Source organism: Nesoenas mayeri (assembly GCF_963082525.1).
Source record: "Nesoenas mayeri genome assembly, chromosome: 1".
Classification (NCBI taxonomy): Eukaryota; Metazoa; Chordata; class Aves; order Columbiformes; family Columbidae; genus Nesoenas; species Nesoenas mayeri.
In genome coordinates, this window is record NC_137541.1 from 114,262,887 (window position 1) to 114,278,906 (window position 16,020).

At 35.2% G+C, this 16,020-nt stretch overlaps 1 protein-coding gene across 1 annotated transcript in view; it reads right to left on the minus strand.

The window, feature by feature from the left end:
- The window catches only part of CFAP47 (cilia and flagella associated protein 47), a gene marked incomplete at both ends in the record, with an annotated part of 301,064 nt that overhangs the window by 83,006 nt on the left and 202,038 nt on the right, over positions 1-16,020 (minus strand). Inside the window, 2 exons of the mRNA XM_080353150.1 lie at positions 395-502; positions 2,802-2,977. Of these exons, the coding sequence (XP_080209276.1) occupies positions 395-502; positions 2,802-2,977 (284 nt within the window). The remainder of the gene's footprint in view (positions 1-394; positions 503-2,801; positions 2,978-16,020) is intronic.

Below are 16,020 nucleotides of genomic sequence, written 5' to 3' on the forward strand. Positions count from 1 at the left end.
CAGAAGTTGTATTTGCCATTTCTTGAGAGGTTACAAGAAATTGATAACTGGTATACAAGCATTTGTAAAGCAGGACTCTCAGATATCTTCCTAGTTTGGAAAGACAAAAGAAACATAAAATAAAACAAACCCACACAACTCTTTGTTATGGATATTTATGATCACATTCTGCAGTATTTTCAGAGTGTTTTCTATACAAGGACTTCAGAGGAAGTCCACATATAGGCTAAAATTCCATTTCAAATGTTTTTCTGTAAGGAGAATTTCACCTATCTACATATATATCTATGAAAACTATCTGCAAACTATTCTAGTACATATACTGCACTATTCTGGCTTTTTGATGTAAACACAAACAAGTGACCAAGTTTGGCAAGATGAACTACATACTTACCTTCCAAGCTCACATTCTATTTCAGGTAGACTAGTTGGCAATGGTGTCTCTACAATCAGCTTCAGTGCATACCAAAACTCTCCAATGACATCTGACAGGAATATAACACTAAAAACAGATACATAAGCTTAATACAGTACAGCTTTTGTGCAGACAATTAAAAATGTACATACTAAAATTCAGGAAAAACCTAATGAGCTCAACACAGTGAGTTCTTTAATTAGCTCCCAGTTTTCCTGTAACACTTCTTGCTGGTATTTAATTTAGCTACCAAAAACCGATAGTATTTACAATTATTGATTCAACAAAATCTCTTCTTCATATTTTTAAACTTTTTAGCATAACAAGTTGTTTGTTGGTTTTTGTGTGTTTGTTTTTCCAAAAAAGTCAAAAGCATTTCAACTGCTGACTTAGAAAATTCAGCTTTAATTTCATTTCAGTGTCACAGTATTTTCCTTCTAGTCATTTTGAACTCAAAGAACAATTAAATAGTAATAGTATTCACTGACTTTAAAAAGTAAAGCCTTTTCAAATCCAATTGTGAAAACTGAGGAACAGATATAGACACATTTATCAGCATGACAAAGAGATATTCTTCAAAGGATTATTCAATATACTGGTATGATATGCAATCAAATGTTGTCATGACTGAAAATTGCTTGCTGCTAGGTGAGATATGTACAGCAGTATATTTCTGTGACAGACCTTCTAACACATCCCTATTGCAGGTTTCTATTTCTTGGGGTTTTTTGAGTAGCAGAGTCACACTAACATTAAACCAAAGCACTGCAAGCATATAAAAACTTACGTGAAATGCACTGTGCAAACCCATGACCCACTAAGGACTAGTTCTTGCTCTAAATGATAGATAACTATGTCTGTTTCATGACTTTATGGTTCCAGACTATCCTCTGTGCCAACAGACTCTTTAAAGTGAGTATAAAACAGTTTAGGAAAAAATCATTCGTTTGAAAAGGTACATCTGCCACAAACACTTTCATAACACTTCTTCCCAGCTGCTACCATAGCAAAGGAAACTGAGCATGACTTCAGAAAAAAATATAATAGTGCAGATGCCATGCAGGAGTACCTTTGTCCAGCTGTAACTGTAGTCCTTGGGAGCTATTGCAATTTAAAGCAGCTATTAGACAGCTTTCTAGTACAGTACGACATCATCGTATTTGATATGTACAGGTGTGCTTTATGTCATCTTTGTATATGTACCCCTAAGTCTCAGCCTACTAATTGGTTGAGCCCAAAGTTTTGCCAGTTAAAATAAACCTTTACTCTATTATTTGAAAATTCTACACTTGAAGAATATCAGAAATATTATCTGGTATGGAAAGCTGAGATATAATTCTCATTTGCAGCTTCAGAATGCATAATTTCTACAAATTTAAAACAAACAAACAAACAAACTTACTAGAGTGATAACAGTACTCATTTTTATAAAAAGGTATTGCTTGAAAGCTGTATTGTACAATGATACATGCCATTATTCTGGTCTTCGGAAAAAATCAGTAAAAGCGAATTGAACAAAACTTTGAAAGACATAGATTCTGGCTTTGTAAATATTCAGTCTTTGAACACAGATCATCTGTTTCTGCACTCCTCATAAATCACCAGCCTACCCTCCTCCCATCCCCATGTTTTTGCCAGTCAGTGGAAAACTTGAAAAACAGGGAGTATTTTTTCAGTCAGCCCTTACATTAAATATGCTTTACTAACCAAATTTCAGGAAAATAAGCTTTGTAATTCTGGACTCTTCAGTTACTTGTTGAACTGTTTTAGCTGAGACTAAGATCAAGAGGTCATCTGGTTTTGTATTGCTAATTATCATATCTGCATGGTTTCTTCGGGGTTTCCAAGGTGAAGAAAAAAAAATGACATTTAAAACCTCTCCATATTCATTTAGTAAATCATTGTCAATTAACGGAAGATTCTGAAGTTAAATGGATTTATGTGAAGACTGTTAAGCAGTTCTTTACTTGGATTTAGTTATGTTGTTACAGTTCTCTTCCTTCTCAGAAGAAGAAATTAAATCACATTGTATCCTCTATGGAACTTACAAATTTATACAACTAACAACTCATATGAAGTTTTCAGAGGGGACTTCTAATATTGTGTATATTTCTAAAACATTTTTTGCTGAATTCTAGTGAACTAGAAGTAGATATTTCAAATAGTAGAAATTATTCTGCTGGCTGTCAGACATGTTTTACCCTCAGAGGAAAGCTGCTATTTGGGATAAAATATATTTAAAGTTGGAAGTTTTTTTAAGTCTATTTATTACTATTTGTAGGTTTTCTTAGGGCAATACATACATTAAATGACCAAGGTTTCAATGAAGGTATTTCGCTTATTAGTACAAAAGCCACAACCACAGTATTAAAACTTTGCAACTTACCTTCCATCTGAAGTGCCAACAACAGCTGGGGAAAACTTTAGTTGATACAAAAATGTTTCTTTGGGCCCAAGAATCAAAGCCTTTTGTCCACAAAGTGATGGATTCTCCAGCACCACACTCAGCTGGAGAATTTTATCTGCAGGATTAGTGATGGGAATATGAATTTCAGTAGTACTCTAGAGAAAACAAAACAAAACAAAACAAAACACATGTGTAAGCTGCTTACATGATTTACACATAAGCAAACACAGACTATACCTTTGTTTGATGTGTGAATGAACCCAAAAGAGGGAAGTTGCAGAAAGAGAGATTTCAGCCAATGTTCAAATAGTAAACTCTGTAATTCTATAAGTAAGGAAAAGTTCAAGTCTTCCTGGCCAGTCTGCACTCTAATAAACTACTTCACCTCCCAAGGTTGGCTGAGGCTTGCCAAAATACACCTTACAGGCAGATCTGATGAGATCCCAGCCAGGCAAACATCTCCCAGCAGCCAAGCACAGAAAGCTGAAAAGGTCCATTTTGCAAGCTGGCAAATGATTCAGGCTGAATTCCGCAAGATCTATTCCTCTTTAAATTACATCATAATATTACACATTAAAACACCACAACCAGAATAAACATTAGCTCTCTCTTTTCTTTTTGCCATTTCCCTTATTAGTGGTCTCCACATCTTTCTGTTTAAAGCCTATGAACACTTCAGGCAAGGAACATCTTTTCTTGAAGATCTGGAAAACATGGTTACTATTAAAGATGCATAATAAATTCCAGTTGCTATAATAAAAGAGAGGCAGACTAGGGTCTGATTAGATAATTATGCATATGTTCTGTGTGGGACACCTTTAAGATGCTCAAGAATTGGGTAGAGGTGGCTCCCTTCACATAGCTTCATTCTTGAGATACTCTTGAAACACTGCTATGTGCACTTCTTTGCTGTATGGTGAAAAATAGCATAAAACCATTCTACATACCCAATGTGTGTAAATATCCACACACTTTATGAAAAAAAAACACTTTAAACAGACAGGAAGGAATATATTAATGAAGGAATTCCACCATCACAATTCAGTATGTGTACCTACTGCTTAAAATACATATGTTCTAGTCATATATGCTAGCTATATGAAATACTCAAAATCCCAAACCAAATATACATATTTACATCTTTGTATCTATCATTATCCCTATTTTGGTCTCTTGCCTTTGCTCTAACCAAGCACTTTATTTAAAAATGCAGAGTTTTTTAAAAAATATATGGTGATTTGGTTCTGACAGCAAAATTTTGCCTTTTTTTTTTTTTTTGTAAAAAGTAAATCATTTGAATTGCAATATGATAGGAGAAAAAGATAAAATATATATTAAAATTAATACACTAAAAACTGAACACAAAATACTTTACAACCCCACACATAGATGCCTCACACTACTTTGAGCCTGCCTACAATTTGGTAAATTTCTATGTATTTATATTTATAGGAAATGATTACTGGAACACAGATAAAACACATTTAATGTTCTACAGATGGCAAGACTATGCCAACAATTTAAATCATTCAAGTGACTTGCCTCAGTAGAATGGGATTTAAATTTGCCATAAAATATTTTAAAGTGCAGATTAATAGTTTTTACCAGTGTAAACATATTTCTGAATCTATCTGCCATTTTATTGCTAAAGGCTTCATAACAATTTTACAGTAAAACATCTACATGCTGTGTTGAAGAAATACTTCTTACAATAAAAAGGAAATATTGGACTTCTTATTTAGGAAAAAAAAAAGCAGCAACTACCAAATAAACCTTCATTACCTTGTACACAAAGGAGATTTTATATTGCCAACATTAGCTTAATGTAGAACAGTGCTCGCTTGCCAGTATAAAATGAACTCCTAGAATTATGTGTTTCCCAATAATTTACTAGGAAATTTCCCTGGAATTTCTATAAACATTTGAAATATCTACTGCTTCATGGATGGCAATAGGAGCAGATATACATTTATAAACAGAATGTATATATATTGTACATTTCTAGGTCTTAATGGATTGTTATGGAGGCATAACACTGGGATAAACAAGAAAATGCCCATGAGATGGTTAAGAGTATTGTTTTTCCTGAAAGTACCATTTCATCAGAAAGAATGCAAAGGAGTAACATTATCCACAAATTCTAAATACACTTATAGTCATTAATTTACATCCACATTTCCATGTTGTGTTTTTAGCAAACATTTTGACAGAGGAAAAATGTAAAAGCTGAAAAAAGAAGATATTCTCATTCCTCAGGTATTTCTTGTATCAAGACTGCCCAATATGTGACAAAGTAGCATATAGAAAGATGAACACATTCTAAATTTACTGTGCATCATCATCTTCTGTGTGTTCATTCTTCAGGAATAATCCTATTGTAACCATTGTCAGGTGTCAGTAAAAACATTATGTGGCCAAAAATTCTAAGAGACTAATTACACTTTTCAATGTTTTAGAACAACTGTTTTCAATTAAAATCCAGTTTCATGAAAGATATAACATTCACACCATATTTTTTGTACCTTTTCCAGCCCATGCACTTTGAAGAGAAAGCATTTGTACTTGCTCCTGAGTTTGCCAAGCTGCTGCTATAGAAGCAAAATTTGAAGTCAGGTAAGTGGTAAGAATACTGTTTTGATAGGCCTGGTAAGATATTGCAGCAGAAATTCTGCCCTTTGTAGGTCCTTATTCAAATAATTGTTCTTCTAGATTGACAAGTAACAAGTGCCCTCTTTCTCTGTGCCACACCTGATGACAAGTAGGAATATTGCTTACTCAAAGATGAAGCTTGCAATCGTGGCAATATCCTTGAAAATATAGCCTGGCTGCCTTACTACAGTAGGCTCAAAATGACCAGAGCTTTTAATGTCACCATCCGTAGCAGGAGCTAAGCTAGAGTGTCCTTTAGATTTTTATTATTATTCATTTTCCTTTCTTGGAACAAAAGAGGCTCAAGTGTGTGGCTCAGCAGAGTAGATGACAGTTTCAGGGCCATGCTGGGCATAATTCAGTCCTGTTGGTGAAATGAGTTATTGACATCAGAGCTGGGTCTTGAATTTCCTGATGCAAGCTGCTTCCAACACCCATCTATCCTCACCACTGCTTCTCTTCATACGCAATTCTAACCCAGACCCACATGTCCACATTCAGCTGTGGTTTTCTCCCATTGACCACTGAATGTTCAAACGCATGGAGGTCCTAACTATGTCTTGAGGGAGTGAGTCCTTTCAGCTTCCTAGTCACTCGTAAATTAAAGGAGCAGATCTTTGTGAATGAACACATCCCTTACTGTACAAGCTCTATTTTTTTTTTTTTCATTTCTCCTCTCTGTAATGTAAACTAATTGCCAAGATAACCATCTTATTTCCATGTAGGGGTATAATGACAGAGAATCACAGCACTGCTGTATCTTGATGCTATATTTTCCCATTTTACTTGCCATATTTTCTTTACAAAATATCAGCTTGCAAAAAGGCACCAGCTGTTCATCATCAGTTAATTCATTATCGAAACAGCAAACTGAATTACTTGAAATCTAGGACTAAACACCCTAAGCAAATTATATATTTGTAAAAATTTCCTAGTGAGAAATTCATTCTTATCACTATTACAGTACAAGAAACTAACTAGAAGAAAAAAAATGGACACAGAACATTTAGTATTAGAGGCTAATAGTGCAATGAGTTTCAGGTGTAAATTTACATATACATTTAAATATAAAAATCACACTGAAATTAATTTGGCTTATCTGAAATGTGCATTAGTGGCTAAGTAATAATGCCCTAAAACACAATACAGAGATTATTAGTTTATAAGTTATTACAATAATTCTAAGCTCACTGACAAAAAATACAACACTGTAAACCTCTAATAGGGTCTAGACATTGTAGCAAGCAAACAAACAGGGAAAACAATGTTTTGCAACAGATGATTGCTAAAAGTGTCTTTCTGAAATTGAAAGAAAGGAGGGGACTGCAAAAGCTGTGACTCTGAATCTATGATGTCCTCACCAACAGAAATCATTCACATTGAGAAGCCCACACCAAAGTGATACTACAATAATTTGTGACACATATAGGAAGTGCTAATGGACTAAATTTAATAATACGCACATATCTGGACTTCCACTTCACCCCAGTTTTGTCCATCCGTATAATGTTTCTGGTTTGATATAGATCAATAGAAGAAGTTGCAGCAAAGGCTTGAGGTGATTTATAAGAGAAATGCTATATTAAGACAATTATAAAAAACATACGTGACAAGGGCATAGAGATTGACTCAAAGTCAAATTAATATCCCAGATTCCCACACCTGAGGAAGTAATAATTATGCTTATATCTTAATGAATATTCCTTTGCATTTGAAATCAAGTCTATCTCTAAGTCTATTTAGACTGAAGCTCAATCATTCTCCATCCTCCTGAGACCACATGCAGATTTTCGTTTCAGATCCAGCACTGTGACATGAAGAAAGTATTAATTACAGCTATTTTTCTCCAACCACTGCACTGAAGGTTCGCACTTTCAGTGACCAGCTGAGTTGCCTAAGCCATCATGGCTTATCAAAGCTGAATCAGGTTAGAGAGCACTACTAAAAAAATATATCTAGGTTAAATAATTTCCATTACCACAGCCACTTGGGAAGGAGATAGAGAATCATAGAATGTTTTGGATTGAAAGGAACCTTAAAAATCATCTAGTTCCAACCCCTATTCCATGGACAGGGATGCCTTCCACTAGACCAGATTGCTCAAAGCCCCATCCAACCTGGCCTTGAACACTTCCAGGGATGGGGCATCCACAGCTTCTCTGGGCAACCCACTGTAGTGCCTCACTACCCTCATGGTGAAGAATTTCTTCCTTATATCTAATTTAAATATACCCTCTTTCTGTTTAGAGCCGTTACCCCTTGTGCTAGCACTACATGCCCTTGTAAAAGACCCTCTCCAGCTTTCTTGTAGGCCACTTTTAAGTACTGAGCTGCTATAAGGTCTCCCTGGAGCCTTCTCTTCTCCAGGCTGCACAACCCCAACTCTCTCAGTCTGTCTTCACAGGACAGGTGTTCCAGCCCTCTGACCACCTTGGTGGTCTCCTCTGGACTCACTCTAACAGGTCCGTGTTCCTCTCACAATGGAGGCCTCAGAGCGGCATGCAGTACTCCAGGTACTCCCACAAGAGCAGGAGAATCACCTCCCTCAACCTTTTAGCCACCCTTGTTTTAATGCAGCCCAGAATACAGTTGGCTTTCTGGGCTGCACAGACACATTGCTGTGTCCTGTTGAGCTTCTCATCAACCAACATTCTTAATATCTTCTCCTCAGGACTTCTCTGCCACTGCATTGATGTAAAAAGGACTAAATTCATCTTTAGAGGATTTTACAGGAAAATAATATCCATCTACTTTGTCAACAACATTTTTGAAAAGCATAACTCAGAAACTGGCAGATTTCAATATGGCTTCTATTCATCATTCTTACAGGTCACCTTGCTGTGCAAATACATATGTAATATATGAGGTGCCAATGATGGAAAACATGGTTTGAATCAAATCAATAGATGCATTTACAGTCCTTGTTCAATATGACTATTTTGAATGACAGACATGTCAGTAAATCCAGGTTGCATCTCTCAAAAGGAGACATTTCTCTTTTTGTCCAAAAGTTCTATCTCCTTCACAGACTGTCATATCCACAATGCCAGAACAAAATACTTAAGGTCAGTATTACTCAGTAAAAGCACTAAAAAGTGTAGCTTTTCTGAGTTAGAAATATACTGCTCTTAGACAATGAAGTCAAGTGAGCTATCATTTTCAGAGAGTCAGTAATGTCTCATGGAAAGGTAATATGTCATTCTTCTTTGAGCATGTCACAACACAGAGATATTTTCCCCAAACCAGCATCAAAATAGTGACAATCACCATTTGTAACCAGTTATTTCTTTCAGGGAAGCCAAGGAGATGTAAAATTGAGGATACTTTCAGTTTCCAAATATCTCCTGATATATTAGGTAGAAAACTAGCAAAACCTGTATTTTTCAATTGTTTCACTCACATCTAGACTAAATCTTACTAGGCACAGATATATTTGTGAATGTCAAGTCAGGCTAGGTAGTTCAGCAAATCTTCATCACTCTTTTATTTATCAAAGAGCACCATTATCCCCGCCTTCGAATATATTCAGAACTACAAAGGTTAGTTCCTGAGCAAATTGTGCCTACCCCTATCACAAACAGCTACAATTATTTTCTGCTAGTCCCACTGTTTTGGTTTCAAGTGCTATATGAAGTTACAGTAGTGCTGTAAATTCATTTCAACGGATTAGAACAGACTTTGTAAGGTTTGGTGAGTGGTGATGATTTCTGCATATTTATAATTAAGTCAGTGACTGAAACAATAGAATTACTTCCAGAAACTTATTCTACTTGCATTTAATTTACTCTGTTAGACATTGAAACTGGCATGCTGTCCTGTATTGAAAATTCGACGTGATGAGATTAGAAAGCTCTTTCTGGCATGAAACTACAAAGACGGCATCAGTGTAATGATGATGTATCAGCTCACTCAGAACTGATCTGGAAAAGGCGGTGACCAGCACTGCCTGTGTTCCCATACTTCCAAGGCTTTCAGAAATACTTGGTAAAAATGAACTTACAACCACCTGTCAGAACCCAGTGGTACAATGGTAGAATAGCAGTAATTATTACTACTGTTCCATCAAACGTAGTGACTATTGGTACACACATGGAAGCAAATATTCTATCATGTTCCTCTAGTCCCAGCTCATGCTGGCATGAGCTAACTAAAAGTACTTCCTTAATTTTTAGAACTAGTCACCAACTCTGATAATATTTCATTTTATTGAATTTTTATGACCATACTAATGATATAATTTACATCTAAGCTACATCACCTACCATTAAGTAACTTAATCAGCAGAGGTAAAATGCTGATTAATTTGACTGTCTTAGAACTTGCACCTACCATATCTCTCTTATTATGTAGGTTTAAAAAGAGATTTTTAAGGAAGGGTATTTCTTTGCAATTTAAAAGACTGAAACCCTAATTGTCACTGGTACAAAACATACACAGGTAGAGATAATTCTGGAACAAAGCCGAAATTGTCAGAATTCATATGGAAAATAACTTTTCATCCTGAATTTTCCATTAGTAGAAAATAACAAGTAAGTTCATACTGACAGGTAAAATGCTTCAAAAAACCCTTTTTATCCCAAATCCTAGACACTTTTTTTTTTTGAAAAAACTACTTCTATTTTTGGCATATCTCTGCAGTCTCAGGAGCCAGAGAGTATCAGTATTATAATGCAAAGAGAATTTCTTAAATGTTCACAGCTTTTCTGAAAACAAATATATATATATATATATATATATATATACACATCTGAAGGAATAGTCTCTATGAGTTATCTAGTTCTGTGCTTTGCTGCAACTTAAAAGATCAGATAAAATTTTAAAAGAACACACCCTCATTGTTAGTTGTTGCTCCAAGCAAAGTTAAGTTTTAAGTCTTCGAAGTTTGCTTACAGATTACTCATAACAACAAATGCTGCATTATTAATTTCATCTTAATTATGTGACATACTAGAGGTGTATTAGCAATCTGTCCCACACATTCCCTTGGTATTTACTCTAAAAAAGTAATGCAAGTTCACTATATACAATTTTTATTCTTATTAAAATTAATTATTTTTTATTGATATCTGTTACTAGAACCTCTGATAGAGCTAAAATTAGAGCAATCTGAACCTAGTCTCACTCTTATCTTTCTCTGGATCTCTCTAGGCAGTCTGACTAGTTCTGCTGTCACCCAGAAAGTCATCTCTCCTTCTGTATGGGACTGTATTGGAAGGATGTGGATGAAAGTGTTTATTAGAGAACCGTGGATTTATGAGTAAGAATATAAAGCCCTGTAAATACTGATCTCTCCATATTTCTCTATGATCAGTTCTGAGTACCTGGCAGATCACCTAGCTATTACAATCAACTGAAATATACTTTTTTTGGGCACATCCAGGTATCTGGACATGAGCCATTATTTCATGCCATAGCTTTTATAGAGTAAAAGGTATCCCCCTGAGATGTTAATTTTAAAACTTGGGTAAATATCAATTAAGTGTTACTCAATTGTTATATTCATCCTACAGTCACCATCTGCTGTCCATGGATCACACAAAACAGATTGTTGCATTCATTTTTCAAGAGACTGCCAAAAACGAGGAGGTTTGAAGGTGGCAAAGTGCTGGAACCAAGAATGGAAAAACCCTGCCTATTCTTAGATCTGCATGTAAACATCTTGCAAAGTGTGAAGACTGTGACGGTGACCTTTTACAATCACCAGTGAAGAGTGCAGCAGCAGTGCATTGGTGGCACAGATCTAGGAGCCATGAAAAATGACAGCAGTGGCACAAGTTTCATCTCAGCAAGAAAAACTCCTTTGAAGTGGGGGAGAGCGGCATATGTTTCAGAGTTACATTACCAACTTTTGAGTGCTCATGTGGCTCTCGGGGACATGAGAGAGAAAAAAAGAGGAATATTTGGCAGAAAACAGAGAAAACTATTGTCTCCTCACTTGTGTGGAAACCAAACTCAATCCGTTCCAGGGATTTGGTTTTATTAAAGCAGAAACTAATAATTCACTGTTCAAAACAGACCTTTCCCTCTGGCTTATCTCCTGCTGTACAGATCCTGCTTGGAGCTCACCTATTAGATACTTCCTCTCCAAACAGCCAATACTATTTTTCCAATATATGGATGGATTAAAAAGTTTCTTGACTCAGTGAACCAGCAACACTATGACTCTTTTCCATGAAACAGACAACTGCTAAAGCGTAAGTGTGCTCACAGCAATAACTGAAAAAAACTAAAGAATCGGCTTACTTCTTGACCTCTGCGTGCAACCTGAATAAATCCATTAGAATATTTGCAAGGCAAAGGAACTGTTACAGTCCATTTTCCTAAACAATCTGAGACAATGAATCTGAATTTATCAGGCTTAATTCAGCCTCTATACTACTATTCCCTGTTGGGAAATCCACAATAAACACCAAAGTAAAATACAGTAACCAAAAAATAGGTCTTTTACATTGTGAATTGCTACAATATTGTCAATGGCTGAAGATACTTAAAAATTATCAATTGGTAAAATTAAAAAATATGGTTGTTTTCTCTGTATTTAGAACTAAAAATACTTGTAAATGTACAAACAAGTCATAATAACTGGAAGTGTTATTCAATTAATAAATAATTAATATTCATGAACAAATAATTTGGCTTTTGAAAGCTTCCTGCTTTCTCAGATGGTTCCTTCAAACTGTTAGAATTCTTTGTAAAGTATCCTTTCTAAATTCAAGAGAACTATATAAATGAATAATTACTGAGTACATGTTCACTGTCTCTTTCCATGTGAAATGAGTAGTGCGAATTCTTACTCCACATTTCTCTCAAACAACTTCAGTTGGAATTTGTTCAATCAAAATATCTGCTGCACGGAACCAATTGAATGACCTTTAGGTTACTTTTATACAAATAGTTCTAGAGACTAAACTAATGTCTCTATGCTCACCAAGAGCTTCTCTTTAGTCTTCTGAGATTTCAGTTGCAATGATTTTCATATAACTTTATATCAGAAATTGAAATCAAGCAGCAAACTCACTTTTAAAAGGCTGAAGAACAGCCTTCAGACAACAACAGACACTGGTCCCTTTTTTCTAGTGAGGATGATGACTAAGCAAGTATCAGAGATAGATTCATATTGTCACAATTATATAGTCCTTTCTTACTCTGATTGAAGCAGAAGAGGAAAGGTTTGCATTCCTTTTTCAATAGGCCAAACCATCTAAAATAGGTAGGATTTCACCCTAAAGTAAAAATGTCAACTAAAACTGAATAACTTAAAGCAAGTAATTCCTGAGTTCATGACATTTTACAGACTTCTACACAGCATGTTCTCAAATCAAATCTGTAATCAACTAGTTTTATGTACTTGAGGCTGCTGATTCAGATGTTGTTTGCGAATGCATATACATGCAGATAAACTTGTTGCTCATTGTACTAACACCATTCATTTACCATTTGCTGTTTCAGAAGCTGTTCATACTATCCATAGAAATAAAGCATAAAAGAATAACAGCTAGCTGCTTTGACCCATGTTCTGGAGATGCACAACTATAAAATAGTGTTTGATTTTCACCCCAGCATTTTTAAATAGTATTCTTTTCATGGAAACACAGCAACACTATATTACTACATTTTGTGCAAGCAGTAGTACCCCTGCCAAACAAGTCTTAAGTAAAAGAAACAGCTTCCTGTTATGTAGATGGACAAACTTCGTAGGAATGGAATTAACAATAAAGAGCCCTTCTTCCTTTTTTCTTCATATTACAAAGAAAGCAGTGAGTTCTCACTACTTACTAAGTCACATTAAACACTGAGGGAAAAATCTGCGTGAGTACCACCACTTTTCTTGGCAACACAGAAAAATTGTAGGACAGATTTCAAGGTTATACTTCTGCAGAAAAATACACAGATCATCACTTGTAAGAGCCTCCAAACATAGTTTGAGAATTTATATTTACCTATACTTGACTGAGAAATTCTTGCTGTTATTTTTCAGGTTTCTCTCGTTGTTATTAAAACAACCAAACAATGTATACAGAATGTATATACAACCATGTTTTGTCTTGATCTAAAAATCTAGCATAAGTTCCACTTATTACAAAGACAGTCATTACAGAGGCACATCCCGGGAGCTGAATTCAAACACTGTTTTCCTTTCAGTGATGTTACTTTAATACCTTATTCACTAAGCTATATAAGCTGTACTCCAGATACCATCAGTGGGCAAATTTTTTAAAAAGAACTTTTTATCTGGACTTGCTGTATTTAACGGTTGAGTAAAAACCCCTCTTGTTTTGATTCATAAGCCACAGGGCTAGAAACAGCATAGACGATATCACATAGTAGTTTAATAATACAAAGCTACCCTCTTTCTCCACTTAAAAATTATTTTATATATATATGACCACTCATCTGGCATAGATGAAACACGCTTCTAATTATTTGGTTTAGATCTAACCTTACGTTTTTGTTCAATAGCACTGACAACTTGGCTGTCATTTTGTGATCTAGACTAGCTCTCTGCTCTTATATCACAGAACTGATTAATGCGTCTGTAGAGAAGACAGGAGGGCGTTAGCAGTTACTATATATTTATTAAAAACTTTCACTCACTTCTAATAATAATAATAATTTACCCTCCTTTTCATAACTTTCTTTTTATTTCTTTATTTTAAATGGGCTATACAAAGATGTTCTGTTCTGAATTATTTGCTGAAAGTGCTTTTTTGTTACAGTGATTAATAACTACCACCTTCCAAATTTGTTTTTCTTTTGCAATCCATGTTGCCATGGTTCTTTTACAGAATGTTACTTTTTATGCTACCAATTGTTATGAAAGCATATTTAAAAAAACGGTCTTAGGGCATGGTTCATAACTTCAGGTTACTCAATCTCCCTTATATCACGCAAAACAAAACAGAACTTAGAGAGTTTTTTCAAAGTGATAGAATAAGTAATGAGGCCTCATAAATCCAAAATTTCCTTACTGGAATTATTTCCAGCACAGTGCTATGGAAATGTTTATACAAGTAGCACAACTGATGGAGTTTTTAATGCCTGTGGGGAAATGTTCTCTATAGGCCAGCAGTGCCAACTGTTGGAACTGGTTCTCAGGCTGGACTGAAAGGCAAAGAACACGGACAAAAGACACATGTAGTTAGAATTTAGATTGATTGCTTTCATTATGAGAGCTGGCAAAAAATACAGTTTGAAGCTGGGCAGTGACTGACAAAGTCATAAGGTAAGGTCAGAGGTGTTCATTATAAGTAGCATTAGCAATGGCTGGGTTATTTCAGTGTTAACAATACTTGATAGTATCCCTCCTCTGAAAAACAGGCTTGTCATCTAAGCACTCATAAGGGTTTCCCTGTTGCCAAGCTTTAATAATCAAGGTGGACAGGAATCCTTCACAGCTGGAATGCATCCTTACAACATTTTGTGGTTTCACCAATTCACCTAATTTCTACTAATACGCATAGGGATTAGAAAATAATCCTGTGTTGGGCTAAACCCTCTCCATTTCAGCAAGGTTCTTCCCATCTCTGGTATTCTGATGAGTGGATTTCAGAGTGTTCAGGACCTGGATTAGAAAAAATACCCAAATCAGCAAGCTACATGGTTTACAACAAGAATCATTGCAATTCCTTACAACCTAGATGATGTGTTCACTGGATGAGTGTATTGTCTTCTTTCCCTGAGATGCAGTATATGGTTGTAGACCAAATGCTAGGTTTCCAGGAAAAATAAAAATGGCCACTATTTTCAGAAGACACAAACTGTACATTGTTGACGGTACAACAAGATTTATCACAAGTACTCAATATAAAAGCAGGAAAATAACTTATTTTCATCTAATAAAGGCTGCAAAATATACTTATCTGGTTATCATACTAGATGAAAAATATCATTAATCTTGATTAATCCATCTACTTAATCAAAATATAAGAACATATATAACAATAAGGCATATTCTTGATTAGAGAACTATTTTCTTAAGATTTTTTAGTTATTCTGTGGACGTTCTCAAGTGTGTGATACATACAAAAAATGAACCATTCAAAGAAAATGCAAGCTGTATTGAAACTACATAGTAGTCCATTGAACAATTCTCATTTATTGAAGATTCAGGATCTAAACCCAAGCCTTTTCTGTATATGAAACTATTACCACTATCATATACAATGTATAAAGATCTATGTTTCATGCAAATAACCCGAAGTATCATTCTGTACAGTTGCATATATGTTTATAACAATTAATTCATGTTTTAAGAATTCAAAGTTGAACTCCTAATTATTTCTAAGACATAGTCAAAGTGAGCCAAAGACACAAAAGATGGAGACTACATATAGGAAAATTAAAGTACCATTATTCCATAAAATAAAACTTAGCTAAACCAGGCCTTCCTATGAGTTCAGGATCTCAATCACTGATTGGACTCACTCCTTTTAACAGTTGGAATAAAGTAAGGAATAGGAGGGGGATCCACTTATTAAAATTAACACTTTTCTCACACTGTACTTCACCCTAACCAGCCCTTGCACGAGGCACTACACTGAGGTCTTGG